Here is an 18,154-nt window from a genome sequence, read left to right as displayed (position 1 = left end):
TATGTATATATATCAAAGAAAAATAATTGCAGCAGCACCAGCAAATCTGGGGATTATCCCACAAATTGCATGGCAGAAACCCCTTTCCAGGCAAAAGGGTTTGCAACAAAAAAAACAATCTGGTCTGGCAGCAACTTGTACGGATGGAAAAGGACATTCTCCATCCATACAAGTTGCTGACAGACCGGATTGTTTTTTACATATATATATATATGTTATATAGTGTCAGACTCATCGGCCTAGGGCCTACAAGAGGAACTTGTTCTTAGGCCCACCCAACATCATCCTGCTTTCTATGAAATCTTACATATGTGCCGACTAAACTGTGTATTTTCACGTTATTGCCATCCCCTCTAGTACTGTGTTGGCCCCATTTGCTCCATGGCTGGTTTATGCACAGTACTGTATGAGGAATGATACAGCCATGGAGCACTACACATATGTACAAGATTATAGTGTGGGAACTGTGATGCAGGCATAGCACACAAGGACACCTGCATAGATTTTGAGACCCTTTCTCCCAATATAATGCTCCACAGTGCTCCCACAATGTAATCTGCTCTCAAAATAGCCCTCACACAGTGTAATATGCTCCACAGTGGCCCCACACAATTTAATGTGCTCCACAGTGGCCCTCACACAGTATAATATGTATCACAGTGGCCCCACACAATATAATATGCTCCTCAGTGACTCTCCACACAGTATCATATGTTCTACAGTGACCCCCACACATTGTAATGCTCCACAGTGGCCACTGTACAGTATAATGCTCCAGAGTGACCCTCATACAGTATACATGCTGTTTCCATAACTAGGACGCTAAGTTCAGCATAGTTCATAGTTTGCTATGTTGTTTTGGGGACTCACAGAGCAGAGTGTACCACTGGTCATGCAGTTGCACTAAGGGAAACTTTTGGCTCCCCATTCTCTTGATTGCGGGGGCACCCAGTGGTCGGACCCACAGCAATCTGATAAACCCTGTGTTTAGTAGCACAAACACTTTAGCTATTTTTAGATGCCTTATAGCCAACCATGCAGCCAATACGGCAGGCAATTAAATCTCATAATAATTTAGAGGAAATAATAAATGACTAGACTAAAATACAAAACTAGAAGAGAATTGAGCACCTTCATACTGGTTGTTGGAATTGGACTGTTGTGTCAGGTATTCTCCAGGGGTATCATCTGTAATGGACAGAGAAATTAAGACAATATTAATAATTATTTAACCCCTTCCCGCCGATGGCATTTTTTGATTTTCGTTTTTCGTTTTTGACTCCCCTCCTTCTAAACCCCATAACTTTTTTATTTCTCCGCTCCCAGAGCCATATGAGGTCTTAATTTTTGCGGGACAAATTTTTCTTCATGATGCTACCATTAATTATTCTGTAGAATGTACTGGGAAGCAGGAAAAAATTCAGAATGGGGTGGATTTGAAGAAAAAATGCATTTCTGCGACTTTCTTACGGGCTTTGGTTTTACGGCGTTCACTGTGCAGCCAAAATGACATGTCCCCTATATTGTGTGTTTCGGTACGGTTCCAGGGATACCAAATTTATATGGTTTTATTTACATTTTGACCCCTAAAAAAATTCCAAAACTGTGTTTTTTTTTTTCTAAAAGTCGCCATATTCTGACGGCCGTAACTTTTTTATACGTGAGTGTACGGGGATGCATAGGGCGTCTTTTTTTGCAGGGCCGGGTGTACTTTTTAGTTCTACCATTTTCGGGAAATGTTATTGCTTTGATCACTTTTTATTCAAATTTTTATCAGAACCAAAACAGTGAAAAAAAGGCAGTTTGGCACTTTCGACTATTTTTCCCGCTACGGCGTTTACCGAACAGGAAAAATATTTTTATAGATTTGTAGAGCGGGCGATTTTGGACGCGGGGATACCTAACATATGTATATGTTTCACAGTTTTTAACTACTTTTATATGTGTTCTAGGGAAAGGGGGGTGATTTGAACTTTTAATACGTTTTATATTTTTTTATATTTTTTTTTACTTTTTATTTTTATTTTTTTTTGCATTTATTAGACCCCCTAGGGGTGTTGAACCCCAGGGGGTCTGATCACTAATGCAATGCATTACAATGCTAATGCATTGCAAAAAATCATCCTTTCTTTTGCAGGCTGCATAGACCAGCCTGCAAAAGAGAGGATTTGCAGACAAGCCTGGGAGCCTGTACAAGGCTCCCGGCTGTCATGGCAACGGGACGTCGGCCCTGGAGCATGCTCCAGGAGCCGGCAATCCCGGGCAAAATGGCGGCGTCCATGCGCCGCCGGGAAAATGGCGCCTCCGGCGCCTTTGACCGCGTCGCCGGAGGGGTTAATGCCTCCGATCGGTCCGGGGACCGATTGGAGGCATTAGAGCCAGTTGTCTACTGCTTAAAGCATTACGGCGCATGTCGGGAAGGGGTTAATAATCAGTAACAATAAATGAATATTCTTTTGTACAATACTGTTTGGTATAATATAAAGGAACTCTATGCTAGCTATCTTCTAAATATTTTTAATTTTTACCACATAACACAATGGGGGAAGGGGGATTTATTAAGACGGGTGTTTCATATGCCTGTCAACAAATTCCCCTTGTGGCACAATATGCACCTGAAGTATTAAAAGGGTGCAACCTCTTAATTAAAGTTTTTTTTTTAGGTATAAAAAGGTCTTCTAGGGCTATTAATAGGTTGAGAAGTACACCAAAATACCTTTAGCAGTGTTTTGAGTGATTTCTGTGTTATCTGAGAGCTCCGGGCATCCTCTGCATTTGTTTACATCTGCATCTTCCTCATGTGGACCTTTACTACATCTTCCACATGATTCTTTTGGCTGCACTCAGAGCTGACTCAATCCCCTCCCTTACTACCGTTCAAAAGTTCAGGGTCACCCAGACAATTTTGTGTTTTCCTTGAAAACACACTTTTATTTATCAATTGAGTTGCAAAATGAATAGAAAATATAGTCAAGATATTGACAAGGTTAGAAATAATGATTTTTATTTGAAATAATAATTTTCTCCTTCAAACTTTGCTTTCATCACAGAATGCTCCATATGCTCCTTACAGCATTGCAGACCTTTGGCAGTCTAGCTGTTAATTTGCTGAGGTCATCTGGAGAAATATCACCCCATGCTTCCAGAAGTCCCTCCCACACGTTGGATTGGCTTGATGGGCACTTTTTGCTTACCATACAGTCAATCTGCTCCCACAACAGCTCAATAGGGTTGAGATCTGGTGACTGCGCTGGCCACTCCATTACAGATAGAATACCAGCTGCCTGCTTCTTCCCTAAATAGTTCTTGCATAATTTGGAGATGTGCTTTGGGTCATTTGCTGCAGAGGCCACCTCAGAATCCAATCCAAAAAATGGTTAGCCACAACTGGATGCCGTCGCAGCATTCCGCTCCGGATTAGGCCCAAATGAATGGGCCTAGTCAGGAGGGAAGTGTCGCGCTGCGGACACTGCGGCAGATTCCGCCGCGAATTCCGAGGCAAGAAAGGGCAGGTAGCTTCTTTTTTCCGCAAGCGGCACAAAACCGCTAGCGAAAAAAAGAAGTGAACGGTTACCATTGAAGTCAATGGGAGGCTTCTTTTTCTTTTTTTTTTCTTTTTTTTTACCAGATTCTGAGGAAAATTCCGCCTCAAAGTCCAGTCCAAAAATCCCGTGTGAAAATAAACTATTAGCGCTTCTATTTTATTAAAACATTTCACTCTGCAGTTTTTTTTCCATACCTGTATAAAACTTTTGCACAATACTATACATAACTGCACTGTAGGTGGTTAAGACCCAGTACTAAAGGGGCTTTATCATTGGAAAAAGTCATTTTTAACTAATCACATCCTTACATAGCTTATAGAAAGGCTATTCCACACCTACCTTTTGTATGTAAATCACCTCAGGGCTCGTTCACATCTGCGCCCAGGGTCTCCGTTTTCAGGTTTCCATTTCCTGCCCGAAACTGGGCAGGACACGGAAGACTGCATGCATTTTTCAAACCCATTCAAATGAAATGGGTTTGAAAAGTGTCTGGCCGTGAGCGCCGGTGAGCGTTTTGTACTCTCCGTGGCCACAAAGTCGGACATGCAGGACTTTGAGCCCAAAACGCTCACCGATGCTCACGGCCAGACACGGTCTGACAGGTTTCTGTCTTCTGCCTGCAGAAGACAGAAACCTCTGAACGGAGACCGGACGCTGGTGTGACCCCAGCATCAGTTGTATTTGAATAAGTCCGTTTTTATCCATATGCTAATTAGCTTCTCAGTGCACAGGAAGTTGTCAGCCAGTTCTCCTTTCCCTGCTGTGTGCTGTGTATGAGAGCAGGGAGGAGTCAGCAGCAGCAGCCTGTGCTGTATATACAGGAAGAGACTTACGGGGTGCACCGAGACTTAATTAGCATATGAATAAAAACTGAATTATTCAAAATCCACTGAGGCAATTTACATACAAAAGATAGGTGTGGAATAGCCTTTCTAAAGGCTATGCAAGGATGTGATTAGTTAAAAATGACTTTTTCCAATGATAGAGCCCCTTTAAGATATGGAAATCTAATCCATGGAAAACTTACTTGATTTTATGCTTTACTCTATGGTCATGCTTCTAATTTTAAGAAAGGGGTGCACTAAGGCCTCGTTCACACGGGGCTAGTGACCGCGTATTTTGGTCCTGATTCTGATGCGGTAAGCTGGGTCAAGATAGGACCAAAATGCGCCTGCGGCGACTGTCGCGTTTTCCGACAGTTGTGGCTTACGGTTCCAGAGTAGGTCCAAATGAAAGGGCCTAGTCCGGAGGGTGCTGTTGCGAGGAGGACGCCGGGGCTGAATCAGTTGCGGAATCCGCCTGAAGAAAGGGCAGCTCACTTCTTTTTTCCGGGAGCTGGAACATACCGCTCACGGAAAAAGGAAGCTATCGATCTACATAGACCTCTATTCTGAGGGGGCGGATTCTGAGGTGTATTCGGCATCAAAATCTGCCTCCTCTTGCCCCATGTAAACGAGCCCTGATTGGGAAAGGGCAGGTGTTGCTAAATAAAGTGGTCATTTAGTGCATGCTAACCTCACATTTTGGTATAATACAATAACTAACCTGTATTGTATGCCCAGTTACCTTCAGGGTTAGGGAACCTGCACAAGGGCAGTTCCAGACCAGAAAATACGCTCCATATATCAGCCATATTTCACAATATCAGGCATTGCAGAATGCTGCAGAAAAAAGTGCAGCAGAAACGCATGATTTTTTCTGCTGCGCTTTTGTGTTGCATTTTTGCATCTGTGTTTTTGCTGCAGTGTCCGCACAAGTTATGCGGTGAGGAAAATAGTTTATGAAGTACTTTTCTCTCGGCATGTTCTGTGCGGACACCGCGTGGAAAACACATGGACCCTATTATAGTCTATGAGGTCCGTGTGCTTTCATAAACTCACCGCTTGTTAATGCGTTTAGTATTCCGTTCGGGGGTCCCCAAGTGGACTCCCCTAAAGGAATACCAAACGCAGATGTGAACCAGGCCTAAAACTGTATTCTATTTTAACAATTCTGTTCTTGATAAATTAAGTAGGTGATTTTATATCATTACTTTATTTTGTTTTCTCAGTGTCAAGAAAATATTTACATATTTGAGTCAGCAGATTTTGTTAAAATTAGGCAATAGCAAACATTTATAGAGATTGTTGCTTTGCATTCCTTAATTTTTTTTGTAGGAGACTGTAGTACCTGTATCTTGTGTGTTAGTGTCACTGGTAGACAGATGTGTCTGGTATTCACAAGCATGACCTGTAATGGAAAAATGTTTTAGAATTCAAAGGATAAGACAAATGTAATATTAATAATCAGATAATTCTATTGCATTAGTCAAAGACCATATAGCTCAAACGAAGTATACCGTGTATTGGCTCATCTTTGTCCATTAGGTGATCCATTATACAATAGCTCCATATAAGGCTAAGTTCACACGTGAATTATGTGTGGCGTAATTTGGTCCAGAAAAAAAACACTTCCTAATTAGGAAGCAGTTTTTGGAGCTTAAGGCGTTTTTTGGAGCACTTTCTGGAGCAGTTTTATGTAAAAACCGCTTAAGAAAATGCCAGGCAGTTTTTCCCGAATGGACCATAAAAAAACCGCGTTGCAGTTTTTGGTCACGGTTTTTGCCAACGACCGCGCTAAAAACCGTGACATGGTTTTCATCTTCTATTCACTTCTATTGACTTCCTGAGGCGGAATCCGCCTCAAGGAAGGTCATGTCACTTCTTTTTTCTGTGAGCGGCACCACGCCGCTCATGGGAAAAAGAAGCCTGGCGGTCTCCATAGACCACCATTGTGAGGGGGCAGATTATGACGTGGATTATGCGCCATAATCCGCCCCCTTTGTGCCCGTGTGAACGGGCCCTAAGTTTTCTACAGTGCAGTATTAGGACCATGTTTATGAGGCCTAATAATTGGATACTACAAGATGTACTGTGAGCACCTTGAATAATTTTTCACCTCTTACAAACTTTCATAAAGCAGTGATATGATCTTTAATACAGAAGCCCCGATGTATCCCACATGACAATGCTCAGAAGGATTTTGTGACATAGAGGGACAGTTGAAAATGACTGTTTCTGTTCCATGAAACTATGGGAGTTACAGACAGTGGCATAACTAGGAATGGTGTAACTGGGAATTTGACATGGGTCCCCCTGCCCCCTCGCCCTTGCATAAACTGCCCTCCTGCACACACTATTATGCCCCATAGTGCCCCTAAACACACTATTATGTGCAATAGTGGCCCCTGTACAAAGTATTATGCCCAATAGGGGCCCCTACACACAGTATTATGCACCATAGTGCTTGTTGCACACAGTATTATGTTCCATAGTGACCCCTGCACACAGTATTATGCCCCATGGTGGTCCCTTCACACAGTGTTATGCCCCATTGCTGACTACCCATGAACAATTATTATACTCTGGGGTCTTTTCAGACCCCAGAGTATGATAATTGGACACAGAGGGAAGGATATAAACTTAAAAAATACAATGTTACTTACCTCTCCCTGGCTCTAGCTCACTCCCTACTACTTTCAACCATATTTAATGTTGGACCAGATGTTACTTGACTCAGGCCGGCGTTGTGATGCATGACACTGTCCTGACATCACGTCTGTGATGTTACCAAACAGGCCCAAAGCCTGCCTGAGCACAGGTGAGGCAAGTAACAGCAATTTTTATGTTCCCTCATCTCCGCTGGCCCCATGATCATTATATTCCAGGGTCTGAAAAGATCCCAGAGTCAGTGGCATAGCTAAACAGGGGGTAAGAGGGGGTGGCTGCCCCAGGCCCAATGAGTCTGTTGGGCCCCCCCGGGCTGTCATTATTGGTTTACTTTTAACTAGATCAGTGTCTGCACACACAGATCTAGTTAAAACCCATCCTGCAAGTTAACAATCTTGTAAAACATTTACAGGACCCTGAGACCAGACAGCAGGTCTGCTCTCAGCATAGGATAGCAGCATAGCAATGAAATCATAGCATTGCAACCTCCTATGCCAAGATACTGACGTCCTATGTGTGGACCCTACGCATAGAGCGTGGGTGAAGAAGAGGAGGCGACGGCGGCTCCATTTATCAAGGGGCATTGTGAACATAAGGGGGTCATTTATATCAGGGCTATTAGTAGGTATCATTTATATAAGGGGTCATTAGGGTTTTTTTCTGCAGCATTTACGCCGTGCCCACACCATGGCACTTATGCCACGTGCAGCCAGGCCTTAAGGAGTTTTCCACCTCATTTTTATTGATGATTTATCCTCAGAATAGATCTTCAATCAGAGATCAATGACTCCACACTGACCAGCTGTATGAAGGGGCCATGGCGCCTGTTTATAGCACACGCTGTCTGTTTACCGTGTGTAATTCCAGCCATTTGACATAGATGTGTATAGGACGAGGCTGTAGTTACATGACATGGCCGCTATGAGATGTATGATACTATATAAACAGAGAAGCTGTCACAGCGCTTACACAGGTACCACAGTTCATTCACACAGCTGATCCTGGGGGTCCAGGATATTTGAACCCCACTAATTGTTTTTTTACCTTTTAACTAAGAATTTTGGGGGCAATATTAATAAGGGGCATTATTTAAAGGAGGGGGGGGGGGCACAGGGAAGGTATTAATTTAAATATGCACTTGGGAGGTATTATTCATTATGGGGGGTTATATTACATATTTTAAATTTGAGGGTAGCAGCAGGATGGGTATGCAGGTAAGGACAATGTGGGTCAGGTGCCTGGAAAAGTGAGGAGCCAATGATGTCTGTTCTGCAAACTTTAGAGAGATTGAAAGAAGTGGTCATGGCGGTCCAGATGGAAGAGATGGAAAATGTGAATGATTAGTCAGAGACGTCACTGTTAAGTCACAAAATGTTTTGCATTGTAGTCACCTAATTTGTCTGCGGACCCTATGTACAGCCATTATTTACCACTATATGGTCACCGCATAGTGATAATATCGATACAGTGCAAGGTGGGGGCCCACTTGGACATACTCGTCCCCCCTGTGCTCAACCCCTAGCTACGCTTTTGCCCGCAGTATAATCATAGCAGTGTTTGTGAGGTTTGCAGGCCCACGGCCTCACTTACCAATCCCTGGTCCTGTTCACAGCCGCATCTCCAGAAGTGAAAGTGCAGGCGCCCGGGGATTGGTATGTAAATAGGGCCTGTAATCTGCTGGAGTTACTCCAGCAGGTAAGGGCCTATTTAACCACTTCTGGACCGGCCATAGACTATATACATCCGGATAGTGGTTGCCTAGTTCTGACAGGACGTACCGGTACGTCCAGTCAGAACACAGTAGCTACACGGATATCGTGCAGCTACTGAAGCTGAGAGCCAGCTGTAACTTCAGCCGGAGCTCCCAGAGAGATGGCACGGAAGATTTATTACCTCCCCTGCCTTCTCGATCGCTGTGTATACAGTGCTCAATGAGCGCTGTATACACAGCTATGGACGCTGCCATAATTCAGCTGCCCTCTGACCCGGCGGTCACGTGATCCACCGGGAGCAGCGTCTTACCAGAGCTGCTGGCTCCTACAGGACCCCAGATCAGCTCAGTAAGCTGTGTATACAGTGTGCAGGAGGCTGGATTTCTCCTGCAACTGGGGTTAAATGTAGCAGCCCCAGTTATAGGAGAAATCAGCCTCCAGTACAAAAAAAAAGTGATCAGATGTCCCCAAAGGTCTCTTATCACCTTATGGGGACACAATCTGAAAAAAAATAAAAAATAAAAATATAATAAAAAAGTTTTTTAAAAAATGTAAATAAAATAATAATAAAAAAATTAATAAAACGCTAATAAAACGCCGTTATTAAAGGTTATAGCCCCACCCCCGACGACACCATACAAAATAAAAATTACCGTAACGGAGAGGAAAAACTATATTATAAAGTTTTTCAGTGACACTTTGTGTTATTAAATAAAAAAATAATAATAAATTGAAAACCAGACACAATTTCCCTCCTATTTTGTTTATATTTTCCCAGATATAAAAAAAATTAAAACACATTTGAAAATAAAAACAACATAAAAATAAAGCCCTATGTGTCCCCGAAAAAAGACGCAAAAATTAGTTGACTGAGACATACGGGAAAAATATTACAGCCCTCAAAACCGCACATATAAAGAAACCCGAAAATGTGTCTGGTCCTGGACCACAAATTGGCCCGGTACTGAAGTAGTTAAAAAACACGCACATACATGAGGGGCCCGCCGGGCCCCCTAATTTCCCAGGCTACCACTGCTATCCCAGAAGTTACTCCTCTGGTTACAGAAACATTTCATTTGACAGTTTACATCTTGTATGAGCATCATACATACCTTCACATCCTACAGAAATCTGTGTTGTGGGATTGACTGTGCTGGTTTCTATGTCAGCAAAATCTAAAGCAGCTTGAGCTTCAGGAACAATAAGAAATATGACAGACATATTATTCATGGCAGATTTGTAACAATTATGTTCTTGAAAAAAAAAACAAATGAATGAAAATCCTCAAAGATCTATACCTGATTCATTTTGACAAAAGTAATTTTTTCCATGCTAGCGGTGGACAGTTTCATCCTTTTAGGTGTTACAATGCCACCAGCAGTGCTGAACACCCTCTTGGCCATTATGCTTTATACTAGACAAGATAAAACTCCCATAGCAAACTGAGCCAGATCCTTCCATTGCTCTAACCTATTGGCCCAGAATTTAATGGGGTCACAGTTCTTTTCTGAAATATAGGTACAACTGTATTTGGTGCAGTCAGTTGTCTGTTGTGGCTCCAGTTGGCGCTGCAAGCTGAAAAATGATTGGTTCATCATATTCCAGATACTGTACTGGTTGCTGATGCTTTTTCTCCCAATGCTTGTAGCTGAGTATGGTGAACAGGGAGCAGGCAGGGGCCACCTCGGTATGCATGAGACTGGCAGTTGCAATGGTCTTTTTAAACGCTGCGTTAAGCCGAGTATACAGCCTACCTTAATAATATACTATTTTTTTCTCCCCTTTTGGAGGAAGAGAAGAATTCCCTTATTTAGCCTTTATAGCGAGGGTCTAAGAGCATTGCCATCCAGTACTCATCCCTCTGCTTGATGCTAATAAAGGGTGCATTCACACCCTGGAAAATGATGAATTTGGTGTGGAATCCGAGTCAGATTCAGTACTGAAAAAAAAACCTCCCATTGACTTCAATGGGTTCCTTTTTCTGGAACCCTTTGAAGTCAATGGGAGGCTTTTTTCAGCGCTGAATCTGACGTGGATTCCACACCAAATTCAGCACCATTTTCCTTCGTGTAAATGCACCCAAAGAGTTTAGCTCTGTATAAGCAACAAAGCATACAGTCTGCTATGCTTGCCAGTGTGTGCACAGACCCAGGGGCCTGCCACGGTTGGTGTTGTTGGCATGTTGTTCTTCATCATCATCATCATCATAATCTTAAAAGACTCATCATCAATACTGTTCTTTATCAGGGGTCCAGTTGGTTCAATAATATCTAGGCTAAGAGTCGTCTGGTTTTCAACTACTTAATGCTGACACTGAGACTCAGGCGGGAGTTGGCAAAGCTAAACAATGGAGCCATACAACCAGCCTTTAGGAACAAGTGACCAACATAAAGGGAAGTTTAGGAAGTCCGCTGCCACCGGAGCTGATGTTAGAACATCACAGCTTATAGCAAAAGTATCATGTGGGGATCATGTGACATTAAGTGAAGTCATGTGATCCATAAAATCTATTCAGTCAAAGGATCGGAACGCTGGGCACCAGTTCAATATGTACAAAAAGACTTTCGGTTTGCATCTGTCATTATCAATAGCATTGTTAAAGGGGAGTTTTTAACACATCCACCCACCTCAACCAGCCTGGCACCATTCGAATCTTTAGTCTACTCTTTACTCCCATGCAGTCATTTCTGTTAGTTTCAGAACAATTATTATCTTTACTGTGAGATGTGCAGTCCAAGGATAGAGCAGAAAGACCAGGACTGCCCAACTGACAGCAGAAAGCATAGTAGTACTGAAACGAACAGCAATGAAGGAGCAATGGTGGCTGCTACAGAAAAAAATTCCAGTTGTGCCAGAATTAGGATCAGCAACTATGGAAGGATCCAGAGAGAGTTTGTGGAGATTGGGAAAGCTCCTCTTTAGAATACAATATTTAGCTTTTTTCCATTTATAAAACGAAAACACAAAAAACACAAGATTGATAGAAAGGACTTTCTATTTTTACATTAGTCTTAGTAAATTTCACTTATTTGCATTTCACACCCAATTAAGATTTATTTATTTATTTATTTGTCAGATAACACCTTTAATGTAGCAATTAACTTACCATGGCTTTTACCTGTGAAATTTGCCAAGAATAACACCAAGAGGAGTGTGGAACCACGCTTACCGATTGCCAATAAGCGCATCTTTGAGATTCCTAAAACAAAATGATTAATTTCTTTTTTATTTATTCCATTTATGCAAAGCTTTACAGACATATTTGTATATTTGGATGTTGCAGATCCAGCTCACCAAAGCATATATAAATGTTGTATATTACCGTGGTCCTAGGAAGCCCGGAAACTGGTGGGACTTTAACCAGTGGATAATGAAGATTTTTAAATGGTGTAAAATCCAGCTTCAAACCAGGTATCACGTCAGAAGATTTCTTAAAACATAACTTTTATTCTCGGGTCAAAAATAAAAATGTTACAAAGTAACATGGAGTAGACAAAGAAGTCAAAGCATTTTGAAAGAGAATAAAGAGAATAAAAGTTATGTTTTAAGAAATCTTCTGACGTGATACCTGGTTTGAAGCTGGATTTTACACCATTTAAAAATCTTCTTTACAGACATATTACCTCTATTTAACTTCTGGTGGCTTTCACAGTTTCTGTTAATTTGGAAAACAAAGTTACTATAAATGATGTAAAATTAAGATCGAAGAGGTGAGGGGAGATGTTTTTGAAATAATTCTCACTAAAAGCTAATGGCTATAAATACGAATGGTTATAAAAACTTTCAAACAACAGTAAAGCTACACTCACCGGCCACTTTATTAGGTACACCATGCTAGTAACGGGTTGGACACCCTTTTGCCTTCAGAACTGCCTCAATTCTTCATGGCATAGATTCAACAAGGTGCTGGAAGAATTCCTCAGAGATTTTGGTCCATATTGACATGATGGCATCACACAGTTGCCGCAGATTTGTCGGCTGCACATCCATGATGCGAATCTCCCGTTCCACCACATCCCAAAGATGCTCTATTGGATTGAGATCTGGTGACTGTGGAGGCCATTGGAGTACAGTGAACTCATTGTCATGTTCAAGAAACCAGTCTGAGATGATTCCAGCTTTATGACATGGCGCATTATCCTGCTGAAAGTAGCCATCAGATGTTGGGTACATTGTGGTCATAAAGGGATGGACATGGTCAGTAACAATACTCAGATAGGCTTTGGTGTTGCAACGATGCTCAATTGGTACCAAGGGGCCCAAAGAGTGCCAAGAAAATATTCCCCACACCATGACATCACCACCACCAGCCTGAACCATTGATACAAGGCAGGATGGATCCATGCTTTCATGTTGTTGACGCCAAATTCTGACCCTACCATCCGAATGTCGCAGCAGAAATCGAGACTCATCAGACCAGGCAACGTTTTTCCAATCTTCAATTGTCCAATTTCGATGAGCTTGTGCAAATTGTAGCCTCAGTTTCCTGTTCTTAGCTGAAAGGAGTGGCACCCGGTGTGGTCTTCTGCTGCTGTAGCCCATCTGTCTCAAAGTTCGACGTACTGTGCGTTCAGAGATGCACTTCTGGCTACCTTGGTTGTAACGGGTGGCTATTTGAGTCACTGTTGCCTTTCTATCAGCTCGAACCAGTCTGGCCATTCTCCTCTGACCTCTGGCATCAACAACGCATTTCCGCCCACAGAACTGCCGCTCACTGGATGTTTTTTCTTTTTCGGACCATTCTCTGTAAACCCTAGAGATGGTTGTGCGTGAAAATCCCAGTAGATCAGCAGTTTCTGAAATACTCAGACCAGCCTTTCTGGCACCAACAACCATGCCACGTTCAAAGGCACTCAAATCACCTTTCTTCCCCATACTGATGCTCGGTTTGAACTGCAGGAGATTGTCTTGACCATGTCTACATGCCTAAATGCACTGAGTTGCTGCCATGTGATTGGCTGATTAGAAATTAAGTGTTAACGAGCAGTTGGACAGGTGTACCTAATAAAGTGGCCGGTGAGTGTATATTCACAGCTGTTTTTTTGGTTTTTTTTTAACACTTTCAATGTCAGGGGTTATCAGATTTTGCTCTACTCTGGCTGCCATGGCAGTTTTAAGATGCACAAATAAAACCTAAATTGTAACATTAAAAAATTATACTAACCCCCCATGGCTGTATATTTTCTTAAAGTAGACACCAGCAGCATTGTCAGAATGCCACTTGGTACTGTATATGAACAGACACCTTCATGTATTTTTGATTTAAAGTGTATGTTTTATTTAAAAAAAAAATTCAAATAAATGAATATTAATTGCAAAAAATGGAAACCAAACAAAAAGTTATACGCACCGAACCTCAGAAAAAAAGAGGTCAACATGTGCAGATTTCATTCATATCACTAAGGCTAGGTAAATGGAAACCTAATCCGCATATAAAAGCGGTTACCTTGGTCTTAGGTTATAGACTAGCCTCAATAGTAATTTACGTATGGTAGCCCTGGGAGCCATATGAATAGGTAGGGAGCCGGCATGCAATGTAAAAAGTATGGCATCAGTCAGGACTGGCCCCGGGGGGTAGCTTTTATACTTTGAAGGGGGCTCACACTTAGCAATGCATGCCATCAGAAGGGACTCTACTTTACATTACATTACATTGGAGATCTGGTAGCCATGGCAGCTTCTCTGCGTCAGAACAGCCACCATCTTTAGAGACCCAGTATCCACCATACTAGTACTGTGGATGTCGGGAAGGGGAGATCTGACAAAATAACCGTTTCTGCAACATGGGGCCTTAGCCTAAAGCTGAGGCTACACGTGAAAACATTGCATTTTACAGTCCTAGCAAAGTGAATTATTCAGTCTCATACCCACATTGTAGAAAATTAAGAGTTTTTTTATGTGAAGATTGCAGTATGGTTATTTTAGCTGCAAAAATGCAGGTGAAGACAATGAGGAGATGAGGAGACAATTTGCTATACTGCAAAAAAAAAAAAGCAGTATAATTTCCCTACAAGTGGCCTTAGCCTAAATTCTTAAATGGGACTAAAAATAAGAATATTGCAACATCATCTATTGTCAACAGCTCCCCTCTGACCAGGTGGTCACATGACTGCAAGGAGGCTGGGATCTCTATGAGCTCATGGGTTCTTGGGGATCCAGATCAGCTCTAGAATACAGTATAGGAGGCTGTATCTGTATCTGGGGCAGTATAGGAGGCTGTATCTGTATCTGGGGAGGTATCTATAAGGAGAAAAATAAATAAAAAGCCTCCCAAAGGTCTACTATGACCTTAGGAGGTGGGGGACACAATGTGCAAAAAAAATATAAACGAATAAATATAGTTAATGCTCCTGCTACTACCGCACCCCCATCACAGATTATATTCATGCCCCCAGCATAACAACACTTTGTGCTATTTAAAAAAAAAAGTGAAAAACAAGACATTTCCCCTCCCTTTTTGTTTATATTTTCTCAGATATTAAAGTAAAAAAAAACATGGAGAAAAGAAACATAACTAAATAAACTTTTTTTTATCACTGAAAAAAGGTGCACAAATTATTTGAATAACCTAAAGGAAAAAAAATGTTATAGCCCTCAAAATCACATGTACAATAAATCCCAATAATGTGTCCGGTCCTGAACCAGGGAAAATAGCCCGGTACTGAAGAGGTTAAGGGATTAAAACAAATGTAATGTTAGACTTTCAATATTTTAAAAATCCTATAATGCTCTTGTTATCTTCTCCAATGAAGATGAGCACAGTTTTTTGTTGTATATTTTGAGATAACCTTGTAATGAAGTGTCTATACAAACTGCAGCAGAATAAACAGTATAAATACAATTACTGGGTAAACTTATCCAAACTTTCTTTAAATGTATATTTTTATATACTTACGGTGTCTGGAGTTGTGAGGGCTCAGGTGTATCATCCCAGTGTTTAGTTAAACACTAATATGCTTTCTGTTGTTTGCTCAATAAATCATTGTCTAACATGAATGTTTCTTTGAGGATGAGTGAAATCTACTAAAATTAATAAAAAAAAAGTTAAAATGATAAATGCAAAATAAATAAAGTTTTAGGAAACTATTTGTAAAGGGCAAAATGAGCAGAATTAAAAGCCCAAACCATACAGCAGTGTGTTTGGTGATAAATGATCCCTCACTGGCAACTGCAGTATTTATACGCGGAAGTTAGCAGAAGAAAAGTGTGCGTTACGATAAATCCATATGTAAACAAGTTGATGTCGAAACCCCTATTGATCAAGAGCCTAATACAAACAGTAAAATTCAGGAGAACACTGATTTGTACTTCCTTCTAATTTTAGATGAACGATGCAATACAATAGTTGAATATAGTGAGCTAGATGCTTGCAGGACCAGGACATATAACAGATACCAAATGGACCCCATTATAGCCAGTGGGGTGCATCACACTCCAACCAAGACCAATCCAGGAGGTGTTATTGTATAAACACATTATAAAATAATAAGGCAATCTATTATAAAGATACATATGAGTAGATATTATTAAGATAAAGTTTGCTTAATGACCAATAATAAATCTAGAAATTGCAAATGAGGTGAAAATCTTTGCTTCCTCTTTTGTATGTCGGCTTCCTCAAAACATAACGTAAGAATTGCATGAATTGGACTATTTTTACTTTTTCAAAAAAAAAAATCTGATGTCTTTGCATTTTAGTTAAACAGTTCAGCATTTTATAATAAAGTGTTGTTTTTCTATAAGAGAAATGTATTCCTTAACCCCTTAATGACCCAGCCAGTTTAGGCCTTTAGGACCTGACCTATTATACAGCAATATTAAAGGGGTTGTCCGGAATAAAAACTAATCCCTACACCAGGGGTGCTCACACTTTTTCAGCATGTGAGCTACTTTATAAACTGACCAAGGCAAAAGATCTACTACCCACTTCTTGTGGGCAGGGCCAGGGCGGGCCTGTAGGCGGAATCGGGCATGTGGGCGGGGTCGGGCAGAGAGTGAGAGCAGGAGACAGCGGTGTTCTGTGGCTGCCCAGGCCAGGGATCCCCGGTGCCTGCTTGTTCACAGCGCAGGCTGAGAGTTATCTCCGGACACTGGCAGGCTGGGGCTGCGGCAGCCCCGCCTGCCAGTGTCCAGAGATGACTCTCAGCCTGCGCTGTGAACAAGCAGCACCCCGGTTCCCTCCCTCCCTAAGAGCGGGGAGCGCGTCCTCCCCCGGAGCTGCTGCTGCCCGGCCTGCAAGTGTCCGGAGTGCTTGTTCACAGCGCAGGCTGAGAGTCAGCTCTCAGCCTGCACTGTGAACAAGCAGACACCGGGGATCCCTGGCTGCATCCAGCGATCGACCCATACTTCCTTTGCGATCGACCGGTAGATCACGAACGACGTATTGGGCAACCCTGCATAGGGATACTGGTCTATAGTCTCTCACTCTGCCAAACCAGTTACCTGGAAGTTGATGGAGCCACAATAAATGACAGCTACTGGATGCACCAGGAGACACAGTTGTACCTAGAGTACAGCTATAGCCCAGCAGATAACTCTGACCCCATGGAATTCTGGGCCAATAGGTTAAAGCAGAGGAAGCAGCTAGCTCAGTTTGCTATGGGAGTTTTATCTTGTCGGCCTCAAGAGGTTATTCAGTGATGCAGATGGTGTTGTAACTTTCCTTACCATATGTTTTTCCATGGACATTTATGTCACTTTCACTTTGAAATAACTTTGGCTGTGTTTGCTTTAGAGAGCATGAAATTGGATAGATAGGTTCCTAGGAGCCCTAAGAGGAGCCCTGTTCTAAAATAGGTTTTAAGCCAATTTAAAGTGTAGTTGAGAGGTTCTCCCATCTGTAGTAAATAGATAAATGCATTGGGGTCTCCACCTCAGATTCCAATTAAAATCATCAGAGAGAAAAGTCCTTCAGTTTTCAACTGAAACAGAGGTGTAACTAGGAATGGCTGGGTCTCAAGGCAAACATTTGACATGAGGTCCCCCCACCCCGCACGCACAAACCACATTCCTGCGCACTCTTATGCCTCATAGTGGCCCCTGCCAACACTATTATGCCCCACAATGGCCCCTGCACACAGTTTTATCAGAGACCCAGGGGAGGATACAAACAAAAAACAATGTTACTTACCTCTCCTGGGCTGCAGCACACTCCCCGCTGGTTTCACACATCTTCATTGATGGACCAGACGTCAAGTGAGCCGGGCCTGCGTTGCGACACATAATGATGCAGGCCCGGAACATGTGATATCTGGGACATCATCAAACAGGCCTGAAGCATGCTGGAGCACAGGATAGGTAAGTGTCAGTGTTTTTTGTGTTACCTCACCACTCCTAGCCTCCCTGATCATTATACTCGGGGGTCTGATCAGACCCCCGAGTATAATGATAGCAGTGTATGTGGGGATCG

The 18,154-nt window shown here is 42.2% G+C and overlaps 1 protein-coding gene across 3 annotated transcripts in view; it reads right to left on the bottom strand.

Moving 5' to 3' along the window:
• The window catches only part of LOC142194776 (complement receptor type 1-like), a 114,184-nt gene extending 98,415 nt beyond the window's left edge, over window positions 1-15,769 (bottom strand). For 2 of the 3 annotated variants that reach the window (XM_075264121.1, XM_075264122.1), the window contains exons 1-5: window positions 15,641-15,769; window positions 11,852-11,944; window positions 9,858-9,935; window positions 5,715-5,774; window positions 1,132-1,188 (exon numbers count right to left, since the gene is read on the bottom strand). In XM_075264121.1, the coding sequence (XP_075120222.1) occupies window positions 1,132-1,188; window positions 5,715-5,774; window positions 9,858-9,935; window positions 11,852-11,944; window positions 15,641-15,674 (322 nt within the window). In that variant the 5' untranslated portion in view covers window positions 15,675-15,769. The remainder of the gene's footprint in view (window positions 1-1,131; window positions 1,189-5,714; window positions 5,775-9,857; window positions 9,936-11,851; window positions 11,945-15,640) is intronic. The other variant, XM_075264123.1, reaches the window with a different exon arrangement.
• Between the last annotated feature and the right edge of the window lie 2,385 nt (window positions 15,770-18,154).

The sequence above is a fragment of the Leptodactylus fuscus genome, chromosome 2 (assembly GCF_031893055.1).
Source record: "Leptodactylus fuscus isolate aLepFus1 chromosome 2, aLepFus1.hap2, whole genome shotgun sequence".
NCBI classification, from domain to species: Eukaryota; Metazoa; Chordata; class Amphibia; order Anura; family Leptodactylidae; genus Leptodactylus; species Leptodactylus fuscus.
The sequence above is the reverse complement of the archived record's forward strand: the minus strand, read 5'-3'. Positions and strand labels throughout refer to the sequence as shown.